This window comes from Falco rusticolus, chromosome 4, assembly GCF_015220075.1.
Source record: "Falco rusticolus isolate bFalRus1 chromosome 4, bFalRus1.pri, whole genome shotgun sequence".
Taxonomy (NCBI): domain Eukaryota; kingdom Metazoa; phylum Chordata; class Aves; order Falconiformes; family Falconidae; genus Falco; species Falco rusticolus.
In genome coordinates, this window is record NC_051190.1 from 89,422,987 (window position 1) to 89,449,109 (window position 26,123).

At 43.7% G+C, this 26,123-nt stretch overlaps 1 protein-coding gene across 7 annotated transcripts in view; it reads left to right on the forward strand.

Moving 5' to 3' along the window:
* The first annotated feature begins 4,226 nt into the window (after positions 1-4,226).
* The window catches only part of LOC119145980 (solute carrier family 12 member 7-like), a 77,490-nt gene continuing 55,593 nt past the window's right edge, over positions 4,227-26,123 (forward strand). For 2 of the 7 annotated variants that reach the window (XM_037382880.1, XM_037382881.1), the window contains exons 1-2: positions 4,228-4,442; positions 21,747-21,841. In XM_037382880.1, coding sequence (XP_037238777.1) covers positions 4,319-4,442; positions 21,747-21,841 — 219 coding nt within the window. In that variant the 5' untranslated portion in view covers positions 4,228-4,318. Of the gene's footprint in view, positions 4,443-8,216; positions 8,285-14,256; positions 14,390-21,746; positions 21,842-26,123 lie in introns of those variants that run through there. The other 5 variants (XM_037382884.1, XM_037382885.1, XM_037382887.1 and 2 more) reach the window with 4 other exon arrangements.

Consider the following 26,123-nt stretch of genomic DNA (forward strand, 5'->3'; position numbering starts at 1 on the left):
TTTGTGATGATATCCTAACATGCTTCATGCTGTGGTGGATACAGCTTCCTAAATCATTCCAGGAAAGAATCCCCCAGAATGTTCTTTATCAATGATTTTGTTATTTGGAAAGAATGAGAAATCAGCCAGCTGGCCAAGATGCCACATTTCGGAATCATACCAGCATCTGCTCTTCTATCAGCATGCTCTGGAAGACCCTGGAAGAGTATAGCCAACTTCTTTCATAACAGAGACGTCACACAGGATTTCTGGAGCTGCTGCTGGGTATTCCATTTCCACAGAAAACTGCGATTACACCACTGTGGTCTTGTTGATCCTGCCTAAAAAGTGCCGGTTCACTGCTTGCATTGACTATGTTGGCAATGACTACTTTCATCAGGTTTTCACAGCTTCCATTTCCAGGTGCTCTGAACGCAAGACAGACACAAAATCTGACATTTTGCTGTAGGTGTGTCTTAGTGATCACCACAGATTATGAACAGCTACTGCAGCATCTCTGCAGAAATACCCTAGGCATGAGCACTTAGGCAACAGAAACTCTCTGGCTCTCACAAAGTTGGAGTCCATTGCCATGTGCTAACCTGAACTGTGTTCTAGATGACAGTGATAACAGACTAAGGAATCAGGTGATAGCAGGTTGTGATTGCCCCTCTTAAGGAGAGACAAGTAGTCAACAGACTAAGTCGTAGAACAGTACCACTCGGCATGGTGTATGGGACTTCGGGAAACACTTGTTTGTACACTAGAAATAAAAAGCACTGTGTAGCTGGCTCGCATTTTGGTCACAGTACAAGACAGAAATATTCGAAGAGTCAGGAAGGTCTGGCAAAGGTCAGACAAGAAAGGTGTCACAGTCAATGTGGGTTACGCTATATCCTTTTTGGAGTTATTGTTTCCCAAGATAAATGTTCACTTCCTGCAGTCCTGATACTCAGATGTATTTATGGCTGCATTATAATCCCTTTGTCTGTTCGATTCAGATTACAGACATTTCCCCCCATTACTTATTATTGCAATCATTGTCACCCACAGACTTTACCAGAAAATCTAAATTAAATTTCGTTATCATTCTGCCTCTGCTAACACCTTGAGATCTGTCAGGAAGCAGTGTTGAAATACATGGAAGGTATATGGAGTTAATTCCACAGAAATTTCCAACGAAATTTCATCTGGTACCAAATCAAATGCCTTGGCTATTTTCATGTGGGCTGTAACAACAGAACAACTTTAACTGTTCAGACACATTATCTTGTCCCCCAAAATTTATGTATCACAATCACCTTTCCTTAAAACAAAATTATCATTAAGCCAGTTAGCCTAACTTTCCTGAGTCACTCTTTTTTCCTCTTAGGTATAGATGACTCAATAATGACAATCAATCACCCTTTTGCAATTTTCCCAGTTTTTCCAGGATTTCTAACAATTTAACATCCCTGAGTCCAAGAAGTCACTGGCTAACTTATTTTCAGTTCATGTACATAAACTCCATTAGTCCTGGTGACTTGAGAATGTGTAATTTCAGTAAGATTTTTATTGTCGGTCGCATAGACTGTGATCTGGATGTATTAAGCATTTTTCTCTCCTTCTTTGCCATTTCTGATTCTACTTTTTTTCCTGTGACAGTAACTGTATTTTTTTATTTATTTCTAGTGATTTATTTCTAATACCTCAATAACATCAAAGGCAATACAAGTTTGTAAACTAGCTTCATTACACTTTCGTATCACATGGTTTTCCTGCGGGGGTTTTTTTGGGGGGAGGAGGGGGGAGTTGGGGGTGAGTGTTCAGTAGAATGTTCTCCCCCAAAACCCATTTTTGTTTACAGAAGGAATGCCTTCTAAAGGCCCATCTGGATCTATCTGGTTGTATTGGTCCTGTACCTCCTGTGTTCCTATCTTGCCAAACAGAAAGATGGTGATGGTCCAGAGCTCTCTGCTTTCAGTAAGCATCAAAGACTTAAAGCTTTTTTTTTTTTTCTGCAAAACACTTATGTAACGTTATGATTCCAGCATCGTGCTTTTTAGACACAGATCTATATAATGTCCTAATCTTATTCTACTTTTCCTCTTTTTTATTTCTTATCCCTGAAAGGGTACCATTAGAGTAGTCTGTTGTTAAACCTGGCATGTATCACAGCACTACTTATCTCATGCTATTTGAAAGGCAATGACAATAAATCAACGTAAGAAGTGAGTTACTTTTCCCAGTCCCAAGTCCTCACTGTGCAAAAACTTTTAAGAGGCTCACAAATCAGAGCTCTCAGATTACAGGGAATCTCTGTCATGGGGGACAACCCACAACCCCATACGAACTTATCATCCTCGCTTCACAGAACTGCACCCATTTTTCATCACATGGGTCTCCAGGGTTATGTCAGAGGAAACAGAACAGCTGGAAGAGGAAGTGCTGTCTCTGTTCGCTCAAAAGTTGTTTGGTCCAAAGCTTCTCTCTCTTTGGCTCTTTGCTGTTTTAGACAAAAAATTTGTATCAGGTTGAAGGAAAATTGAAGGCTGTAGTCCTAATTTCTCCCCACTTCAACCTTTTGTGTGTGCAGTATGATACACTTTTCAGCTTTATCATACATGGGTTTCTTTCAATAGACTTTGCAGAGCACCAGATCAATGGCACTTAAAAAATGATCAGCTTTTAAAATTTTCTTCTCAATGCTCACACGTGATCCCATACCTTATACATCGCATGCTGTTCAGTCCTTGTTTTGAAGAGTGAATTGTTATTTTTTGTATAAGGTTTACAATTACTTTTACTATTCTAATTTATCATTGTATCTAGTCCCTCAGTACCATTAATTTTAATAATAGTCTGCACCATGACAAAGTGAGCTTTAACATTAAAAGTGCCCCAAAACATCCTTGTGTGTGCAGGTAACATCATTAACATATTAGAACTCTGCTATCACTAGCAAAGATGCCACTGCAGTTGCTTTCTTAAGCTTGGAAAAAGGCAGGGGGAGGATGAAGAGACACATCCCTGACACAGACACTCCTTTTTTATGCAGCCACTGTTCTCATTACTGTAGTTACACCACGGTTTGAACGTGAGTGGAACTGGAAGCTCATACCAGATAGCAAAGTGTTACCATGCCTCTGTGCCTCTCCATTTCTTGCTGCCCTCCCACCTCATCTGCCACTTCACTGCCACCTTTGATGGCCAGAATCACTTTCCCCGCCCCCTCTGAAAGCCACAGACATCTGCCATCCCACCGAGGTATGGGACCCACAAATCCACCAGAGCCCCCTTTGAAACGCACAGGCAAAGACTGACATGCATAGAGTCTTTCTGCTCTATTCTAGCACTTTGCTGGGAAGGCAGAACAGCAGGAAACAAGGAAAAGGCCCTCGGCTTCCAAGTGTGTTTTCTCTACTCCTGGAGCGGAGCTGTTGCAGCCTCCTCTGGGAAGTAAGTTTAAGGTAGCCAAGAGCTACAGCTCATCACTAGTGCTACACCATTAATACTTGATTTGATCCAGTGCCCATCACCGGTTCACTGGTTCTGCCTCACTTCGGGTCAGAGCCCAGACACTGACCCCGGGCCTCCAGCGGTGCCCGCCGCACACGGCTGCCGCCTCGGAGAGCCGATTTCTGGGAACCGTCAGCATCTCCCGGCGGTCCCAAGGCGCAGGCGGGCCTTCTCCACCACCTGTCCGAAAAGCGACCCACACAGCTCCTGCTCGGGCCTTCCGCCCGCTGCCATCGCCTCAGGGCCGGGGGTCAGGGCCCCGCAGCCCGCTCTGGTTGCCTTTGGCAGGCTGTCGGCTGGGACCCCCGGCGCAGCCGCCCGGTGCTGCCAGCCCACCTACAAGGCACGGCTTGAGAGGAGAGGCATTTTCTGTGCCCCACGGCCGCAGCTGGAAGCCGACAGCACGGCCCCGGGCGGCTCGGGCCCCCTCGCCCCCCGCCCCGGGCTGCCCGCCCCGCGGCAGCCTGACCCGCGGCCGAGGCTTCTCCCCGCCGGAGCCCGCCGCTCCCCTGCGCGGCAGCGCGAACCCTCCCGCCCACTCGCCGCGGCTCCGAGCGGGCAAGTTGCGTGTATGTAAACACGAGCTCCTCGCAGCACCCCCGTCCCCTTCCTCCTCGGCCCCGAGGGGGCCCCGCCGCGACCCGGCCCCCGCCTCCCCCCGGAGCAGCGGCAGCGCCGTCAGTCAGGCGGCGAGGGGCGGGGGCGGGCGGGGGCTCGGTGCCGGCCGCCGCCCCCCGCTGCGTGAGGAAATGGCTCTCACGTGAGGCAGGCGGCAGCGCCCGCCGTACCCTGCCTGCTGCCCGGGGAGGAGGCGCCAGCGGGTCCCGGGGCCGGCTGCGCCATGCCGACCAGCTTCACCGTGGTGCCGGTAGAGGCGCAGGGCGAGGAGCGGGGGCCGGCGGAGCGGGATGGGCAGCGGCAGGAGGAGGAGGAGGAGGAGGAAGACGAGAGGGACCGGGGCTCCGGTGAGCGAGGCGGGGAAGTGCTGGGGGGCAGCGCCCGAGGGCAGCGCCGGCGCTCGTTGCGCGGGGGAGCGGGGCAGGCCGGCCGGCCGCCGGTGGGCCCCCGCAGCCTCCGGGGGGGACCGCGCCGCTTCCCTGCGGCGGGCGGTGCCGGCGCCACCTGCCCAAGTGGAGGAGTGCGCTGGGGAAGAGGGCGAAGGTCTGGCGCCCGCGGTGGCCGGGAGCTGGTTTCTCTTTGTTTCCACAAGCGCTCGCCGCTGGCCCAGAGGAGGAAGTGCTCGCGGGCGGCGGAGCGAGGCAGCCCGAGGGCGGCGTGGGGCGGCCCGGCCACCTCCCGCCTGCCGGAGCGAGCCGGCCCGGTCGGTGCCGCTGCCCGCGCAGGTCGGGAAAGACCTCCGAGTTCGTCAGGTCCAGCCGTTAAGCGCTGTTTAGAAGCCCCGTCCCGCTGGCGCTCACTAGAGAGGCGGGAGGGCGGCGCGGACTGCCCCGGGTCCCTGTGCTCTCGCACCGGCGGCCGTGCTCCGGGCGGGGTGGGCGCTCGGTACCTGTCGGAGCGCTGGGAGCCGCGCCTCCTGCCAGGCCTTGCCCCTGGGGCCGCCGGGGGGGCAGAGCGGAGCCCGCGGTGGAGCTGGGTGGGGGCCTGGCTGGAGGAGCCCCCTGCAGCGGGGTGCCGGGCTCTGCCCGCCCGCTGGGGGGCGGGAGCGGCGGGGGCCGCGGTGCCGGGGCGCTCCCGGGAAGCGGCGGCTTGAGCTCAGCAGCCCCCGCGCTCTCCCCGCCGGCAGCGGGGGCGGGGCAGGGGGCGGGGCTTCCGCGGCGGCGGGCGCGTCCTGCGCGGCGGGTCGGGCGCTGTTACAGGCGGCGCTCCCAGGGGTTTGGGGTGTTTCTTAGGTGATCGCAGGGGAAAATGGGATTTTGCAAAACGCGACTCCTTGTAATGATGGCTTCTTTTTGTGGTATAGATCACAGATAAGTAAGGGTAATACCATGTGATGTAGGGTGTGAATGTAAAGAGATGAAAACGGGTGTTTGACGAACAATATATTTACGTTATTATAACTTCATTTTGCGTAAAGACTCCTTGGGAAGATGGTCCAGTAAAGCACCAAGCTGACAAAGTCAGGTTGTTTTCTCCCCCCAGACCCCTACCTACCTATGAAAGATATATACACTGTGTAGTTGCATTTCCTTTGGCGTATTCAAGCAGTGAGCAAGTGTCCTAATAGCTGCCACTTTTTTCTTTCAAACTAAATAAAATAGTATAAACTGTGGCAACAGTTTGTTTCCTATGCTGGATGGATGACTGCAGCGCAATGTGAATCTGTTTGGGCAGCCACCCTCATGTTAGAAGAGCTGGTCAGAAAGGCGTGGATTGCGGTGTTTGCTCAGATGACATCTCAAAATACAGGCGTAGTTAGACAGGAGTTGTTAGAACCTGTGTGTGTATCAAGCGTTTGGAAATCTTGGGAGAGTGAGGGTAAGAGTGGTACTGGCACTCTTATAGTGGCTTATCTCTAACCTTTAGAGTGGTGGTTAAATAAAGAAAGAAAAAAAATTATTCATGCAGTCAAGTAGAATTTGTGTGGACTAGCGGTTACATTTGTACAATATATTTGAATTATCTCCTGTTCTGGATCTGTATCATGTGAATGGATGTATTTATGTATGACTTCCTGTTAATGTGCCTGTAAAACGGGGAGTAGAGAGGAAGATCTGGAAGAGAGAAGGCATCAACTTGTAGACAAGATACAGTCAGAGAGCTCTGCCTTCATTACGAGATTAAATGCTATACTCAGATGCAGAGGTTTAGGACATACTGAATGTTGCCTTGGGTATTATATGGATGTTTGTGGTATGTAAACCTGTAATACATAAAATTGAAGGTAATGCTGTGTAATCAAATAATTCTCCTTGACTCATTCTTCTGAAAACTGTAAAGGATCCTAAAATATTAGTATAGCTAAAACCAGTTGCAGTTAAGCTCATCTGAAAGCCTGCTGCTTGGAGAAGGAGTATTTGCCTTTCTCCTTGCTCCAGCCTTAAGGAAAACGCAAGGGAGTAAACCACTTCCTTCCCAGGGTGCCCTTCCTTTTTCCTGCATTTGACCTTGGTGCTCATCAGACACTTTGCTGGGCTGGTTCAACGTGCTAAACTGGCAGAAAACTAAACTGCAGAGGGAAAAACATGCTTCCCCTGTTCGGGAGTTGAGGTGAGCGAGCACTGCAGAAAGTCTGTGAATGGCTGGACTTGTGTCAAGGTGGGAGGCAGGTAAGGCTGAGAGCAGAGGTGGAGATAAAAAGGAGGGAGAATGGGAACATCCCCTTTGGCTCATCCTTTGCCTGTATAGCTCAGTGTACAATTCTGTTCCAGTTGTTCAGGAATCTAGAATTTTGTCAGTTTTGATTGAATTGTCTGGCTTAAAACCCAAGTAGTTCTGGAATTCATTTGACTGCACTAGTACCTTGTTTTTTTAAAAAAAAAAATCTACAAAGCCAACCAACCAAAACCCAACAACAAAAAAACACAGCAGGTTGTGTATGTTGTTTAACCATTAGATCACCAGTAAAGTAGCTCTGGTATCTTACCATTCCATGCATTTATCCCCTTTCACATGTTCTTATCTGATACTTACCTATGTGATAATGGAGTAAATTGGGATGTTCTTACTCTATGCTCTTCACTTCTTCATAACCAAAAAAATAGAAGTCTATAGAATTTCAGATGATTATGTGACACCCTCACATGTGTGAAGGAGGGGAAGACATGGGTGAGTGGCTCTTTGGCTGATTATAGCATTTGCCAGAGTAGTACTTTGGAATAGTAGGGAGGTAGAGTGTTATGCTTGGACTGAACCATGTCATTGAGTGTTGGAGCCTGCTGACTCAAATATGCACAAAATATCAGAAGGCATATGTGCCTGTGCAGAACCATATGTACCTGTGTCTTTTCATGTGTTTAAAACACACTCCCAGGGAAGGGTATTCAGGAAGTAGTAACTGGCTGAAGAGGAGAAGGAAACAGGTGGTAGGCGATAATGGATGAACTTTTGTGAGAAATTCTGGCTTTAATTTGTATTCAGTTTTTTGTTTGTTTTCTTCTCATGTGTCAGTAATGACTATTGGATAACTGGCAAAGCTTTGTAAAGTTAATCAAATCTGTCTTTCATTAGCAGGTCTGCATGTCAGCTGTTTCAAAGCATAACTAGTATTTTTAGAATCTCATAGTATTATTTACCTAGCCACAGCAGTGTCTGTTTTAGAAACCAGTAAGAGAACTAACTCCTGCAAACTCTTAAATTGAAGACCCTCAAATACAAAGCATATCAGTGATTAACCTGGTCATCTACCAAGAAGTCATCACGTAACTAAAGTAGCATGAATGCTGTGAATTCCTGTAAAATGCTAATTCCTGGAAAACCAGAAAATGGTTGAGGCAGGTGTATATGCAACAGAGGGAAGACAAGCTAATCTCACTGAGATATCCAGTATACTCTGTTGGCTTCTGCTCAAACATAGAACCAGTCTGTAGTTCAGAACTTCATCTGTACAGAAAAATATGGTTTTACATGTTTCCCTTCATCCCATTGCAGTTTGTCCAGTTTTCTGTATCCTGAAAAAATGCAAACTGATGTCTTCACTTTTTTCTTCTTTAATCTCTCCCCAGGTTAGTTATCCCTCTCTGCCTTGCTCATCTGCTTAGCCAGCTAAAGGTTCAGGTCTAGGGATATGCATGCAAGCATGAGTTGGCAAATATGATACTGTTTTCCACACGTTCTTCCAGGCTTTAACAACTTGTGGGCCAGAAAAAGATGATTCTTCAATGAAACTGGATTTGTTTCTCATTTTTTGGTGAGTTTAGAGTGTGTTCTAAATGTTTGTATTCTAAACACAGTCAGTGAATTTTTCTTACGTTGTCTATGTAGTCGGGAATTAACATATGTTTTTGGCACTTGAGAAACTGTGGCAGTAAGATCTGCTGCTTAAAGGCAAGTTACCTCTTGTTTGTTTTCTGATCCAGTCATCAGATTAAGGGCATCAAATCACGTTAATACTTGTCAGGTCCCTCTCCAGATCACTCAAGATTATTAACCTTGTCCCATCTTAACACTATTATCACTTTTCCAAACTGAAGACTTTTTTTATTTGATCATTCTTTGCATGGAAGCTATTCCATACTTAATTGTTCTACTTTCTGTCTTCCTCTGAACTTTTTCTCACTTCTGTTCATTTTGAAATGGGGGAGGTTCCAGAACTGTGCATGGTAATCAAGTTGTGAACAAGCAGTGATATATATATTTTTTTTTTCCTCTCCACACCTTTGTCTAACATGGACTTTTCCCTCATTTCATTCCCAATGTTCAGACTGTGGTTTGAAAAGTGATTATTGAACTAGTGTTTTTATGAAACAATCACAACGAGACTATCTCATTCATGAGAGGTAACAATCAGTTGGAGCCCAACTGGTTTAGGATTGCATTCCTTCACGTATGCATATATCTACTCTTAAATTTCTGCATCAGATTTTGCCTGTTGGTTTAACAGTCATTTAGTCTTGGAGATCTGCACCTCTCCACAGTCAGCCTGTACCTTGACTATCCTAAATAACTTGAAATGGTTTCACTGTCACATCTCTGGCACCTCATGTTTTTTTATTTTTGTTACTGTTTTTTATTAATGTGTGGAACGGCATGTGTCCCAGCACAACTTCAGTGACCATCTCTGAGAGAAGACCATATTTGTCTTCTATTTTCTTACTCGGTTATTTACCTCTGGCTTATCTTCTATCTTCTCTCTTATTCTATGGCTGCTCTGTTGCCCTGAGTATGTTCAGAGAAGGACTTAATCAGATGTCTTTTGGAGATCTTGGCAAACTGTATAAATTAGGTTTCCATTATCCGTCTGCTTGTGGATTCTTTCAAAGAACTCTCTTAGGCATGTGAGATAGAGCTTCCGTAAAGGGAGATTCTGTTGGGTGTCCTTCGTCAGCACCCGGGTGTCATCTTGTGTAATACAATGTTGGAATGGAAAATATTCCTGTTGCAGATAAACGCACGGCTGACATTTGATCACAGGCATGGGAGTTATACTTGGCTTTGAGGGGCATTGCCTGTTCTGATGTATGCCCAGCTCTGCCAAGGTGCTGTAGTTGATCCTTTCACTGTTGAATACAGCTGTATGTATCATGGTGAATATAAGTGTTTCTGTTAGCTATTGATAGCCTGAAGGGAAATGGGGGCAAATAAAGGAGGCAGAATTAACTAACATCGCTGTGGAGTAAGTGGTCACTTGGCATTTTGTAACTGGTCAAACACTTGTTTTAGACCGTTGCAGTTTTGACCGTTTTTTTGTGAAGTAGGGGATCTTAATAACTGAAACAGAATAAAAATAATAATTTATATCTCTTGTGTTAATTTTTTGTGAGTGAAGTGCTAATGTTCTTTTACTGTACTTATTGCCTAAAGAGCTAAATGTAAATAATTCTAGTCATAAAGTAACTTTAAAATAATATATTCCAGGAGAAGGGAACATCAAATATAGTGATGTCAACCCTCGTAATTTTAAGTTCTCTGATCCTGTAATGAAAATATTATTACTGTGATCTCTTATTGCTGACTTTTCTTTTGGTGATAATACTTTTGCAGCCATCAGAATGTGGTGAGTAAACGTCTTCTGGTGTAACTGGTTTTTACTGGTTTTCATAACAGAACTTTGCTTGTAATGTGGTGTTAAAATTGTGACGTGACCCTGTGAAATGCTCACAGGTAGTGTTGTAAAGGTTGCTTTTGGTAAGGGGTGTAGTTTGTTACTGCGTAGCAGCAGATTTTATTAGCTGCTGCTGCTGGGGAAAAAAAGTATTTCTAGTCTCTCTAGTGCTACTGCTTGTGAACTGTTTTAGGGAGCCAAATTGGCAAAAAACTAGCTAATGACAGAAAACCAGTTGGTTTTGAAAAGATGTTTGAAGAGGCTTTATTTCCTTCAATCAGCTCATTGCAAAAAAACAGTATTGTTTCAGCCCAACACAGAAGAACACTCTCTTGGCAGCACTGTCCTGAATAATTTTTCCTGCATCTTTGAACTCTGTTGTTGCTTTACATAAAAATAGATACTAAAGCATGGGGAATGAAACAATTAGCACTATTTTTACTTGCTCTCCAGACTAATGAACTATAGAATGTTATCACAGGGGACATATTTTCTGAATCTGAGTAGAAATATTAAAGCTTGAGTGTTCCATCCTGCTCTACCCCCGCAATGCGTTGCTTGGTTAAAATGAATTCTACCAATTTAAATGGTTTCTCCTACCCGTTTTTCTTTTTGTACACTCCAGACATCCCCCGCTGCTTCCTCCTTCCCCCAGCTTTGTGCTGAGCATGGTGTCCTATGCAGCAGACCCTATGCATGGGTCTGCTGGGGGCAGCTGTCCCAGCCGTGCCCCTCCCAGCCCCTTGTGCCCCCCAGCCTGCTCGCTGCGGGTGGGGTGAGAGGCAGAACAGCCCTCGGCTCTGTGCAGGCACCCTCAGCAGTAATGAAAACATCTCTGCGTTATCAATGCTGTTCCCAGCACAGATCCAAAACATAGCCCCGTAGTAGCTGCTGCGAGGAAAATTAACTCTGTCCCAGCCACAACCAGCACAGGCAGCAAAGACAAATTCCATGGAGAAGGTGTCATCGCTCCTGGCAGTGGTTATGAACATTCTTTCCTTCCCTGCTGAAACAAAAATACATGGTGAAGCGCATTGGGTAGCGGGGGGGCTACAGGGGTGGTTTCTGTGAGAAGATGCCAGAAGCTTGCCCCCATGTCACACAGTCAGTTTTGCTGGCTGCCAAGAGGGGCCTGCCACCAGCCAAAGCTGAGCCCATTGGTGATGTTGGTAAGAAAAGGTAAAAAAAAAAAAAACAAAAAAAAAACCCACAAAAAAAAAAACAACGCTGCACAACAGCATCTAAGAGAGAAGAGTAATATGTGAGAGAAAATCCCCTGCAGACACCAAGGTCAGTGTAGGAGGAGGCAGGAAGTGCACCAGGTGCCAGAGCAGAGGAGATTCCCCTGCAGGCCATGGTGAAGGACCATGGCGGTATGATGCAGGTTGTCCCCAGCAGTCCATGGAGGCCCACAGTAGAGCAGATATCCCCCCTGCAGCCCATGGAGGACCCTACACTACAGCAGGTGGATGTGCCCTGAAGGAGGCTGGAGCAGGCTTCTGGCAGGAGCTGTTGGCTGTGGAGAGGAGCCCATGCCAGAGCAGGTTTGCTGGCAGGACCTGTGACCCCAGGGGGGACCCATGCTGGAGCAGTCTGTTCCTGAAGGACTGGTGACCCTATGGAAAGGACCCGTGCTGGAGCAGTACTTGAAGAACTACAGCTTGTAGGAAGGACCCTATGTTGGAGAAGGTCGTGGAGATCTGTCGCACCAAGGGTGAGCAGGGGAAGAGCGTGAGGAGGAAAGAGCGGCAGAGATCCCATGTAATGAACTGACTGCAATGCCTGTTTCCTGACCCCTAGTGCTGCGCGGGGGGAGGAGGTAGAGAAATCGGGAGTGAAGTTGAGCCTGGGAAGAAGGGAGGGGTGAGGGGAAGGTGTTTCTAGGTTTGTTCTTATTTCTCATTACCCTGCTCTCTTATTAATTGACAGTAAATTAAATTCATTTCCCCAAGTCAATCTGTTTTGCCCATGACTAATTGCTGAGTGATCTCCCTGTCCTTGTCTTGACCCACGAACTTTTTAATCTTATTTTCTCCTCCTGCCTTGCTGAGGCGGGGGGTGGGGGTGGGTGATGGAGCAGCTTGGTGGGTGCCTGGCGACTAGCCAAGGTCAACCTATGCATGAAGTCTATGAAAACTGCAGACTCTGATTTGATATGCAATTTTTCAATAGTTGCAAAACTGGACAAAGTTTTGATGCATTAGGTTGTGCGACACTACGTTCTTGCTATGCTGCCCTGACCCTGCTTTGCAAGAGGTATAACTGTTTCTTTGGCAGCTTTTCAACCTTCAAAATTGCCATCCTTGAGTTTTAGGGCATCAGAAGTGTTACCTACTTATTTTTCAAGGTCTGACGGTAATCATCAGAAATGGATTAATGAGCAGTTAACAGTATATGAACTTAAAAGGTGGTCCCTGAATCACAGAAATGATTGCCCTAGAATCACAGCTATAGGAAAGTGTGGCTTAATAATGTTTGTGTCAATTGGACGGTTTTTATTATCTGCTTCCTGATTTCAGCAGCTAGCATTCTTAGTCAGGTACCTTAATTAGCTGTATCCTTTAGCTAACCCATAGCAACCAAAAATAAGCAGCATTCAACCTGTTTAGGAGGTCATTCTGGGAGCCTTTTGGAGGCAAGATGTTGAGTGGTAACTGCTGTGCAAAAATTATTATTAATTGTTTTTAAACTTTTATCTTCTGAAAAAAATCCTTTCTCTTTCAAAGAAGAAATTGAAAACTTGTCAGAAGGCAAGAAATAGAACAAGGGACACGCAAGTTTGAAACTTCTAAAAATTAAAAGCATCTTCCTACAAACTTACTTTATGAAGAGAATAAAACCTTTAGGAGATTAATTCCAGTCCTGAAGGATGGGAAGCTTGCATGTTTTTCTTCTAGCTTCAGAAAGGAAAGTTTAGAACATCCTTGAAAATACATCAGAACTTCGCTTTGTTACCTGTAGAAATGTCCTGATAGAAACTTCCCAGGACATGAAGATAAACAACCAGATAGCTTGCTGCCATCGATTAGTGACCAGTCCCATCTCTATCCCTTTACTGGCCTTTCTTGCTTTGTGGAACATCTGCTGAGGAGTTGCACAGGCCACTATATTTTTCTTAGTGAGGAACAAGAAGCATTCCCGGGGTGGGGTGTGGGATCCAAAAAATCAAGATGGGAGGTACATGGAGGCAGGCTTTTGCAGCATTGGTGAGTTAAAGCAGCTCTCTTAGAGGCCCAGCAAGCACCAGAGCTGGTTCTAGGATGGAGGAACTTTGGAAAGTGGGCTTGGAAGGAGCCTTCAACCCTTTCAGCCTTTCCACAGTTGACCATGCTTGTGGCATAGGGTGTTAGGATCACAGAGAAAAGCAGATTTTGGATGTAATTCAAAGATTTGCTTACAGGAACTAGCCTGTTCTAAGCAGTAACGTCCCTTTAATAGAATCAAAACAGGTTGTATGATATTGTTTGTCTGGTATAGAATGTGTGAAATAGATTAATGCATAAACTGGAAAATGGGGATATGTCTGATTTGAAAGAGAATTAACAAATTATGCAGCCAGTCTTAAAGAGGACCCCTTTATAATTTCAAAATACTTGATTTTAAAAAGAATGCTTACAGAGTTGCTAGAATTATAAAGTGCTTTTTATATGCTACATCTTAATTGCAATTAATGCAGGCTCTTTCCTACATAAAATCAATGTTTAGCAGCTATATTTACAGTTAACTTGGTTAAGATTTGGCAGTATATACTTGATGAATAAAATGGGCTTTTTTTAATAGTAGATAGATCTTTCAAATGGGTTAATACTACTTATTGCTAATGTGTCTTGATCTGTTTAGTGGAAGCATTTTGAAGTGAATTTATTTGATGGAAAGAAAACTTTAAATGTATTTAATATTAGGTGAAGACGTGGGATGTTTTAGTAACTTGATCCTGCCCGTTTCACTAAGCATAGTGTTTATTCCTGACGGAAATCCTCCAGCTTAATTCTCTTTAGAGAGTTCTGTGACTGTCATGTAGTTCTGTGTCATGTGCATGCTTCACGCTGCGTAAAGCCTTAATGACTTGTTTCAGGATTAATCCAATACTAGTAAGAAACAGGATTTAAGGTCTTACACAAAGCTGAGAGGAAGCAACTGTCAGTTCCCTGTTTCAATTCTTGATACGTGAAGAATCAGCAGAGGGGAATGACTTGATTTTTTCCTTAATCATGAGTGAACAAGACTATGAAGAAAGTGGGCCAAATCCAAGTGAGTCTCTTTTTAAAAGACAATACCACAATTCTAATGACTCTTCTTCTGAAATAGCAGGGTTTGTACTTCCAGCTATATTAGAAAGAATTTATAAAGAGCTTTTTCAGTATGTTTTCATTAGAAATAGGCTGTGCTTGATTATAGTAGTAGCCTAAGTAAAGGAAAGCTAAATTTTAGTGATGTTGATAAGGTAGGTGATGGATGTAATATTAGAATCCTCCATTATGTAAAAGGGTTTATAAGGAGCTTAAGTACACCTTGTTCTGCTTTTCAGGATAACTTACATAAATTGCGCTCGTCACTGATAAAAATAATACAAGAAATTGGTGATATAGTAAACATATTTAGACATTTCTTTACTAAAAAATCCAAATAACCTACAACTTTGAAGTAGATTGCACTCAATTCTTAAACTCATCTGATACAAAAATTCAGAGGTAAGATTTGTTCAAAGTTATTCCTGCCTTTTCATAATTTGAATTAAAGCGAGGTCAAGTTGGAAAATTTGAGTTTATGTTAAAGCTCTAACGAATACTTCTATATATGTTTGGATTAGGAGTGGTAAAAAGTTACATTTTCAGGATTGTGTGAGTTCTCTTTAGTTGCCTGCCAATCGAAAATTTGGGCATATAGGAAATATGCATGATAGAGAGCATGGAATTACAGTTTTTGCCACAGGCAGCTTTCTTGGACGTGACGCTTCTATATGTCAGTTTTAGTGACTTGTAAGTTAGGTGCTTTTTACTTTGTGAAGTTTATTTACATGAATGGTAAATGCTTGTTTACTCTTGCACGGACCGGATCTCATGTTCATATTCTTGGTCTGTAGTGTATTCTAATGTGGCCAAATACTAACTTAATGAAAATGCTACCATATTTTTTATTAACTGTTATTTTTCATCTGTATCTGGCTAATCAGAAACCAGAAACTACTTCAAGGTACATTGAGTGTAATTGAGTTGCTCTTTAGAAACTATGAAAGGTTATGACTTTTCTGCGAAGTAGTATTCTTCAACTGTGTTCTGCTTTAGACAACAGCATATAAAGCTAGAAATTTCTAGTGGAAAGCAAAGCTTTTTAGTTTTACACGTGTGCTTGTTTAGAAAACAGTTACACCTTATCTTAGCCAAGCTATCTTATTTCAGGCCATGTGGTTCAAAAGTTTTAGATCCCTCTTTCTTCTTTGAATACCACCTGTAATCTTTTGTCATGTAAAACAAATCCGCTTTTATTTTTCAGATAGATGTTGAATTCTTGCAAGCATCTGTCTCTTGTCATGCTGTTTTTTTGGACAGAATGTGTTTGAATGCAAAGGGAAATAGGAGCACTTATTGAATGTGAACAATAATGACAGCTACAGTGTGGGACAGTGAGGAAGCAGTGAATCTGGGAAGGATTTAGGGGTCAGACTGGAATAGAATAGCATGAGCTTGGTTTAATACTGTGGTAAGGAGGGCTAGCTGATCCTTGGGAGTAGAGAGGTGATGATTATACTTCTGTAAATAGCATGATTGAGACTAGTGTTAGAAGGCTGTGTTTTGACTTCTGAAGTTTGAATTTTATTTTATTTTTTTGCTTAACTTAAAAACTGGAGAGATTGCTGCCAAAAATTATTGAAGGTTAGGAAAATGTTTTATGCACAGAAGTGTTTCAGTTTTTCAAAAGGAACCTCAAAGTGATTTGATAAGTATTGTTAGTTTCACAGATAGAAAATATTAAGTGTGAGTGGTTAAATTTGGAAGGTGTACTAGGATGTTATAGTTACAAGTTTGAAAAAAGCAAAATTTAAATAGACATAAGGAACAACTTGTTTGAAATTTTTCAAGTCATTAAGAAAACCTTAATCTTTATAAAGATAAATAGATTTTTTTTCCTTCTTATTTCAGTTCTGGAAGCATCAAGAGATACACTGGTCAGTTTTCAGTATGTTTTTTTTTCACAGTTATAGAGCCTAATGCAGAAATTAAATTCTGTGACCAGTGGAAAGACAGGAAATCAGATTAGATGGTCTAACATTTTTGTCCTTAATCTCTTGAACAGGCATCCTAATGCAAATTTAGGATCACTTGATCATTTCCTTCTTTTACGCCAAGGCCTGCTCCGCTTCTCTTTAGACACCTTGTAACTATTTATTTATTTATTTATTTATTTATTTCATACTCTACCTCTTTTGATTCAGGGGCCTGGGGATGAGTGGGAAAGGGAGAAACCCAACCACTATAGTTCTGTGATTTAGTAATATTGGTGTCGATGCTAAGGACGTAGCAGCAAGAATAAAACCAAAAGCAAAGCAACTCCCTCCCAACTCAGCATTAAGAACACACCACTGTTGCACTTAGAATGAATAGTTCTGTTTGTGTGAGGAAGTGTGATACGGGGATGCAAACGGGTGAGTAGGAAGTGAGAGGGCCACCTCTTTGGTGGCAAAGGTGGCTTCTGCCTGTTTCAGCTGTATTGTTGGGTTCTGTCCTACACTGTATAAAATGCATCAGTTTGGATCAGCTTAGCAACTGTTAACATAACTCCAAGTATTCTACCTGTCAGTGTTTGTGAGGATCATTGCTCTGAAACTTCTTGAGGAATTTGAACAAAGTGCTGTCTTCTGCCTGTTTGACCAACACTTTGAACTGTGACACACAGACATATTTCTGACGTAAGTTTTGTTTGGTATGTGGAAATGTTAAGGAGAAACCATCTAATGGCATTGGCAGTTCTAAACTTGCAGCTAGTGTGAGACTAGGGTGGTTTGTGATAACTTGTGTGGGTTACGGTTCATCAGCAGTTGGGGGGCTAGGGTATGTGGGAGTGAATGCTGTGATCATCTACATGAACATTCTGAATATTACCTCCCAAACAAGACATATCTCCTGCCTTCTCTGCTTACAGCTGTGTATCTCATGTAGAAAATAGAATATTGCAGCTAATTTCCATGTAAATATAGTTACACTGGTGGCAGTGTTTGAGTGTCTCTAGAAATCAAGAGTAGGAGTTTTTGCATGTCCCATCAATACAGAAAATGCCAGACAGGCTTCTAGGAAAAGTACACTAGTTATGACTTTACTTTGTCTGCTGGTCCATCAGTAAGCACAGGGGTTGTGTTACAGTATGTGAACATCCCATAGCAGATTAAAAAATAGTAATAATAATTTTTAAGTATGTATTTCGGGGGGGACGGGACACAGATTTATTTCTGGAGCTTAGGCTTTGGTCACCTTACGTTGGGTGGAATGGAGTGGCACATCAACAGGTGTGGTTTTTGTGTGTTGTAAGACAGAGGAGACGTACCATAATCAAGACCATGGAAGACTGTTGTTGTTTTAATTTGCCTTTCTTATGAATCTCTTAATACCAGTGGTGGTCCCAGATGAGTGGCTCAGATGGGCTGGTAATCTAATTCAGATTTAAGATTTCTGCCTGTAAACCCTCATAACATGAATTACTTTCAGAAATCAAGCAACAGTAAGTATAGAATTTTTTGGAGTGCTTTAATTGCAGAAGGTGTAGTTGGATTCCAGAAGATGTGTGCATCTTAGAGGAACGTCTAAAGCTACATTGGAAGTTAGAATTTTTTTTGTATGTTTAACTCGCCTCCATGCCTGAGAAGAGTTTAAGTTGGCGCAATTTCAAAGAAGCCTGTGGGAAAGATGATTTGCTTGTCAGGCATTGGAACCGGCTGCCCAGGAAAGTGGTTGGGTCACCATCCTTGGAGGTATTTTAAAGGATCTATAGGTGTGGTGCTTAGGGGCATGGTTTATTGGTGGACTTGGTAGTGTTAGGTTAATTGTTGGACTCTGATCTTAAGGGTCTTTTCCAACCTTAATGATTCTATGGTTTGATTGTCTTTAAGCTTCCACACAGAATTTGAGGGAGTAGGGTTAAAACATAAAGCTATAAATGGCTTGAGACTGGCTAGTGGAATGAAATACGTATTTCTATATTCCATGTTACCTCTGTGGAAGCAACCAAAACAATTTTTTCTGTTTGCTCATTTCCACTTGATGCACCAGAGGTGATGTTTACCGCATTTGTGGAAAGTGTAAATCCTGCTTTTTTTTTTTTTTTTTTAGTTCTGGTTTTCAAATGAATCCCTTCTTTTGAAGAAGGGATGACCTGAAGATTGGGATAGCTTATTTTGTTAACTTCAATATATTGTTGACTTTGTGTTGAGGTCCTAAAACTAGTTCTTTTTACTGGATGGTATAATACATCGCTGTTTGAGTTACATGTTTTTAAGGCTCACTGTATGTCTAAGCATATTAAATAAATGTGCTCCCAAAGGTAGTGTTTGTTTTAATTTACAGTCAAATATGATTTTGTTGACAACAATGCTGAAAACTCAAAGGAGCTTGTTCATAGGTGTTCATAATTGTAGGATTAGTCAGCCAACTGCACATGAGAGAGTACTTGTCAGTACATTTTTGTGGTTGCTTTTCCAGTATTGATCCTCTTTCAAATAGCTGTGCCAAACATTCACAAAATACAAAAAGAGACAACTGTAATAATCAGAAGACTTCTCCAGAGCCTGGTGGTGACATGCTATTCTGAAGACTAGCATTAGAAAGCTTTAAAATAGGTAGAACGTTGGTGGGAAACACTGGAAAAGGATTTGAAGAATTTGAAACCTGAGTTCTGTGGCTTTTCCATGTGAAGTCTTAGGTGCATTTGACAAGACTTGTTTGTTAGAGACCTTTTGCTCCAATATGAAAGAGCTCAGAGCACAGCCAAGTAACTGTTTCAAAAAAACAAGCATATAAGACTTCACTATTCTACCTACAATTTAAAATGCTTAAAAATCAGCATCTCGGTACTGTGCCTCCAGAAAGTGTATTCTTTAACCTCAGAATTGTGAATACTCATTCGCATTATTCATTTGCCTACCCTTCTGATGTTTTAGATACCTGCTGGAGGAGTAACTCTAGTGACATTACACTCTGTATGAGAGAAAAACAATACTTGAAATTCCCCAGCTCACTTACTGAAGCGTAATCCTTTCTGAAGGGGTTGGAAGTACCCCAAAAGGAGTACAAATATTTAATAAGTACAGCTACTGGCTGTCAATAGGTGAGAAAGTCAATAGAAGTGTAGTCTTAGCAGGACAAATATCAAGCAACCTTATTTTTATTTTAGCTTGGAATGTGCTTTTTAATGAACGTTTTCTGAAAACTTCAACAAAAATAAGGCAGATTCAAGGAATGGAGCTAAAAGAAATACATTGTTCCAAAAATCTTGGGAAGAAACTGCAGTGTCTTAACTAGGAAGTTCAGTGCTTGTACACATTAGCAAAATGATGAGAGGAATCTGTATGTATTTGCTTGGGTACAGAGCTATTTTTTGTTGTCTATGGAAAACCTAACTGAATCTTCTGAGTACAGTGGAGCTGATTAAAGGAGAAATACCAATTTCTCAGGTAATCTCGTGCCAAACCAGCATGTTTCATGCACTGTGAAACATCTCAAGGTGCTGGTCTGTGAGGGAGATTCTTCTGTGTTCACAGCGTTCTTTCTTCTGGCCTTGCATTAAGCATTGTTGGAGGAGGGGGACCTACCCAGGCTGTAGGACTCAAAGCAATGGGAGACCAATTAATGAACTGTAGAGAAACAGGAAAATGAAAGCTGAAAGCTATGTGTGGGAGGAGATACATTGGATAAGAACAGTAGCTGTGAATGAATTCATCAACAGTTCTTCTCTGGATCATGGAATTAATTCTAGAGCCCTAATAGACAATAGCTGTCTCTTGAGTCTTTTATGATAGTGTGCGGCGGCTTTGTCATGATACCGGTAAGTATAGTGATACTATGGAGAGTCTATTGGACAAGGGAGTTACGGAGAGTGGTAGGAAATCTGTCGGGGATGTAGTCACTTATCTGCTTGAGGGACTGAGATCTATTTCTGTCTTTATTAGAAGATAATACTTTGTGCTAAGACTTGTGTCCATGTTTGCGAGAGCTTTGTTCTGGGACTTCATGTGGGGGGAGGTGTCCTGGAGGGGGCAGAGTGGGGGACACAGGGGAAAAGAGTACAGCTTGTCCTCCTGCGGTTTCTTAATTCTATAGTGAAGAGATTGTATAGGTGCTATTGATGTAACTTGTGAATATAAGGGCAAAAGCAGCCAGGTGAAGTGGCGTAGGCAAGCACTTGAGGCTACTTGGAAATGCCAATGTTGTAACAGCATTGGCATGTAACAGCTTTTGTATTACATGGGCTGGAAGGCAGTGAAAGTGTGCTGTGTTGTGTGTGGGGGCTTTGGGTTTTTTTTGTTTTTTTTCCAGAGGTGTGCCAAAGCAGGTCAGGTTTGCTGCAGCTTAATGAGATTGATATTTCAATAAGGAATAGAAAAAAATGTGTCCTGGTTTCATCTGGAATAGAGTTAATTTTCTTCCTAGTAGCTGGTACAGTGCTGTGTTTGGATTTAATATGAGAATATGTTGATAACACACTGATGCTTCAATTGTTGCTAAGTTGTGCTTATTCTAGATCAAGGACTTTCCAAGTTTCCCATGCTCTGCCACTGAGCAGGTGCACAAGAAGCTGGGAGGGAGCAGAGCTTGGGCAGCCGACCCAACTAGGCAAAGGGATATTCCATACCGTAGAACCATGCTCAGTGTGTAACTGGGGGGAGGGTTGGCTGGGGTGGGCTGATCGCTGCTCAGGGTCTGGCTGGGCATCGGTCAGCAGGTGGTGAGCAACTGAATTGTGCATCACTTGTTTTTTCATGGGTTTTATTTTTCTCACACACACCCTTATTTTTTTATTTCAATTATCAAATTGTTCTTATCTCAACCCATGAGTTTCACCTTTTTCTGATTCTCTTCCCCATCCCAGAAGATTGTGTGAGTGTAGGGTGTGTGAGTGAGCAACTGCGTGGTACTTAATTGCTGGCTGGGGTTAAACCATAACAATATTAGCACATCATGGAGAGTCCCCACAAGCTTTACAAAAGAATTCCTTTTACATGATTTTTAAAATAAATCCTGGCTCAACTACTGGAGCTTGTTTTGAGAGAGTCAGCAGTAATGAAAAGGTAGGTTGTTCTTGCTGCCCAGAAAGATTATGTGAAGTACTATTATCAAGTGCTTTTATTTTAAGCAACCTAGAAAGGTGGGAGAGGGGAGATACCAGTATATGTATTGAGGAGTAGTAAGTAATATTTAAAAGGCAAAACACTATACAGTGATCAGACTGGTAAACTTATTTTCCTTAAATGAGGACGTTGAGCCCATGTGTCTGGGCTGAAGACATAGTGTTTGGCAGCCACCTCCAGTATTAGATAGAATAAGTTCTTACTATTCCTTTTATGGTATACCTCGTCTTTTTTCTTTTCCTTTTGTTTCTGATTGTTGCGCTCTTCCACCAGGGGATGGGATTGCCAGGGAAAGTAGTCCGTTTATTAACAATGCAGAGATGGACAGAGAAAACATGTATGAAGGAAAGAATATGGCTCTCTTTGAGGTAAGTTAAATATCCCCAAAACATATTTCACCTTAGATTGAGGTTCTGCTAGTAAGATGAAAAAATGCAACACTGTTTTCTTTCTCTTCTGAAATTTAGTGGGGGGAAAATCATTTGAATAACATTTCAGTAGTTTGGTAACATTGCTTTTCAGTGAATTTGCGTGATGTAATGATGTGCTAAGATTTTTTTTTTTTTTCTTCCTTCTATGTTTTAGTTTATCGGTATAGGCAAGAACAATAATTTTGATATGCATTAAAGTGAAGATAAGCATTTCTATGGTAGGCTCTAGAAACTGTTATTGGAGAAGGTTGCTGAAGCTTAAATGTAGTGCGTTTAACAAAGCAGTATCCAGTTTTAAAAGGCTTATTTTATTGATATTATATTGAACAGGGGTAAATAAAGACTTTTCTTAAAGCTGCAAAACTATAAACCAAACTGGAACTGCGATAGGCCATGACTTGGTTGTATTGTCCAGTTACAGTGTAGAGCATACCACAGCTATTTCTACTTTCTAATAGAAACATCTGCCTTATCATGCAAGCTTAATACATGTTTAATTCACTGAATGATTGCAATCATTTACATGAAAAAAAAATCTGATATGGTATATTTAAGTGCAACACTTGCAATGAAGTAGTACTTTTAGTGAAGTTTAACTCAAGTTGATCTGCTCTAGCAACATCAGCTGGTCTTGCTTTGATGCTTGCTATTAACAGTAAACAAGGTCCTTCCAACCTGGTTTGCTTAGCCATCCTGCTGTTGTATTCTGCCCACTGTTTTCTTGTAGACCTCTTCATAGAATGGTCAAGGTTGGGAGGGACCTATGGAGACCCATCTAGTCCAACCCCTGCTAAAGCAGGTTCATCTAGAGCAGGTTGCACGGAAGCGGAACCAGGTGGGCTTTGAATGCCTCCATTCAGTCTGAGGAGGAGACTCCACAGCTTCTCTGGGCAGCCTGTGCCAGTGCTCTGTCACCCTCAGAGTGATTTTCCTCATATTGAGATGGAACTTGCTGTGTTGCAGTTTGTGCCCACTGCCCGTTGTCCTGTCGCTGGGCACCACTGAAAACAGCCTGGCCCCATCCTCTTGACACCCACCCTTAGGGTATTTGTCGGCATTGATAAGATCCCTCTGTCTTCTCTTTTCCAGGCTAAAGACGCTCGGGTCTTTCAGCCTTTCCTCACAAGGGAGATGCTCCAGTCCCCTCATCCTTTGTAGTCATCCACTGGACCCTCTCCAGTAGATCCCTGTCTCTCTGGAACTGGGGAGTCCAAAGTGGGACATAGAACTCCAGATGTGGCCTCATCACAGCAGAGTATAGCGGGAGGATAACCTCCATTGACCTGCTGGCCACGCTCCTCCCAATGCGCCCCAGGGTGCCATTGGCCTTCTTGGCCACCAGGGCACACTGCTGGCTCGTGGGCAACTTGCTGCCCACCAGAACTCCCAGGCCCTTCTCCGCAGAGCTGCCTTCCAGCCCAGGTCAGCCCCAGCCTGTGCTGGTGCAGGGGGTGTTCCTCCCCAGGGGCAGGACCTTGCACTTGCCTTTGTTGAACTCCATTAGGTTCCTCTCTGCCCAGCTCTCCAGCCTGTCCAGGTCTCGCTGAATGGCAGCGAAGCCTCCTGGTGCATCAGCCACTCCTCCCAGTTTTGTATCATCCGCAGACTTGCTGAGGGTGCGCTCTGGCCCCTCATCCAGGTCACTGATGAGTAAGTTGAACAGGACTGGACCCAGCACTGACTGCTGGGGAACACCGCTGGCTACAGGCCACCAGACAGACTGTGCCACTGCTCACAACCCTGTGAGCTCTGCCCTTCAGCCAGTTCTCAGCCCACCTCACTGTCCACTCATCTACCACACTTTCTGAGCTTCTCTACGCTACGAGGATGTTACGGGAGATAGTGTCAGAAGCCTTGCTGAGGCCAAAGTGAACAACCTCTACCACTCTCCTCTCATCTACTCAGCCAGTTATTCCATCATAGGCGGCTATCAGGTTGGTCAGGCATGATACCCCCTTGGTGAATGCATGTTGACTACTCCTGGTGATCTGCTTTTTGCCACATGCTTTGAGATGACCTCCAGGATGAGTTGTTCCATCACCTTTCCAGGGATGGAAGTGGGGTTGATTGGTCTGTAGTTTCCTGGGTCCTTCTCCTTGCCCTTTTTGAAGACATGAGTGACACTGGCTTTCCTCCAGTCCCCAGGCACCCCTCCTGTCTGCCATGACATTTCAAAGATGGAGTGGCTTGGCAGTAACATCTGCCAGCTCCCGCAGCACTTGGGGGTGCATCCTATTGGGAGCCATGGATTTGTGGGTGTCAGGTTTGCTTAAGTGATCTCTAATGTCATTCTCCTCAATCAAGGGAAAGTCTTCCTTTCTCCAGACTTCCTCTCTTGCCTCCAGGCTCTGGGAAAGCAGAGCACCAAACTGGATAGTGAAGACTGAAGCAAAGACGACATTCAGTAGCTCTGGCTTCTTTGTGTCCTTTGTCACCAGGGCACCCACCTCACTGAGCAGCAAGCTCGCGTTTCTCCAATCACCCTTGCACTGCTGATGTTCTTGCAGAAGCCCTTCTTGCGGTCCTTGAGATCCCTCTACAGATTTAATTCCAAACAGACCTTAGCCTTCCTTGTTGCTTCCCTGCATGTGCTGACAGCATCCCTATATTCCTCCCAAGTGGCCTGTCCCTTTTTCCACATCCCGTAAACTTCCTTTTTCTCTTTGTGCTTTGCCACTAGCTCCTTCCTCTTCATGCAGGCCTCCTGCCACCTTTGCTCCATTTCCTGCTCATGGGGTTGCAGCTATATTGAACTTGGGGGAAGTGGTGCTTGAATATTAGGTAGCTCTCTTGGACCCTGCTACCTTGTAGAACCCTAATGCATGGGCTTCCTCCAAGCAGGTCCTTGAAGAGGCCAAAGTTAGCTCTTCTGAAGTCCAGGGTTGCAGTCCTATTTATTGCCCTACTTCCTCCATGCAGGATTCCAAACTCCATTGTCTTGTGGTCACTGCAGCCAAGTCTGCCCCTGACCTTCGCATCCCCAAGCAGTCCCTCTTTGTTTGTGAACATGAGGTCTAAGAGCACACCTCACCTCTTTGGTTCCCTCACCACCTGTGTCAAAACATTACCAGCAGCGCTCTGCAGAAACCTCCTGGACTGCATGAACCTAGCAGTGTTGTCTTTCTGAGAAGGTATCAGGGAGGTTGAGGTCCCCCATGAGAATGAGGGGCTACCTCCAGTTGTTTGTAGAAGGTCTCATCAACTTGCTTTTCCTGATCAGGTGGCCTGCAGCAAACACCCACAACAGTGTCCCCCATGTCTGCCAGCCCCTTAATCTTTAGCCATAAGGTCTTGACTCATTGTGAATCCACCCCCAAGGAAAGCTCGATACAGTCCAGTTGCTTCTTCACATAAAGAGCAACTCCACCCCCTCTTCTTGCTGGCCTGTGTCCTAAAAAGTATGTAGCAATCTGGTCATGAGCTATCCCACCGTGTCTCTGTAATAGCAGTGAGATCATGGCACTGTGACCCTTTATGCTGTTTTCTTCTTCTTTTTACGTATCTTTGCACAGAAGACGTGATCTTTCAGTTCCTTCTTTCTGCGTGACCCAAATAAAGTATTCTCACCATTTCTCACCAAGTCTTAGAGAAGATTGTGCTAAGGGTCAAAGTCGTGTTGGTCATTAATTTTCTTTATTTGTCACGTATGCAATTTCTTACTATTTCTGACAGAAACCATGGTAGTGGAGTTTTGTCACTGAATTTCTCTCATTCAAGCTGTATTCTGTAAAGCAATGTCCAAAACCTGTTGTTCAAATTAGTTGCTGTGTTCCTCAGTGTTGATTAAATTGTTATAGCTGCTTTTTGTCCTTAATCTCCTTTGAATATATGCTTGCATCAGCTATTTTGAATAGCCGCTGGTATTAAATCCTCAGCTGATGGTATAACAATGACTATCTTTTGCATATCTCAGACTATATAGACCATGCAGTTATAGTGTTGCCTTCAAAGCCTTCTAGTGACTTCATCACCATTGCCGTAGTAGTGGTAAATATTTTTTGGTAGTACATACGTTTCACAGTGGTTTTCCTGCATTCTTATTCTTCCCATGTTTTCAGCTAACCTATGTTTTGAACTTTTGTATGAATGTTACAAAGAAGTTTGGTTATTACAAACATGATTATCATGACCTAACGCCTCAGACAGAGATACCTTGGTTCTTGTCTTTCTGTTTGCTGCCCTGATCTCTTACCTTCCTTCCAACATTTGATCTTGTGTG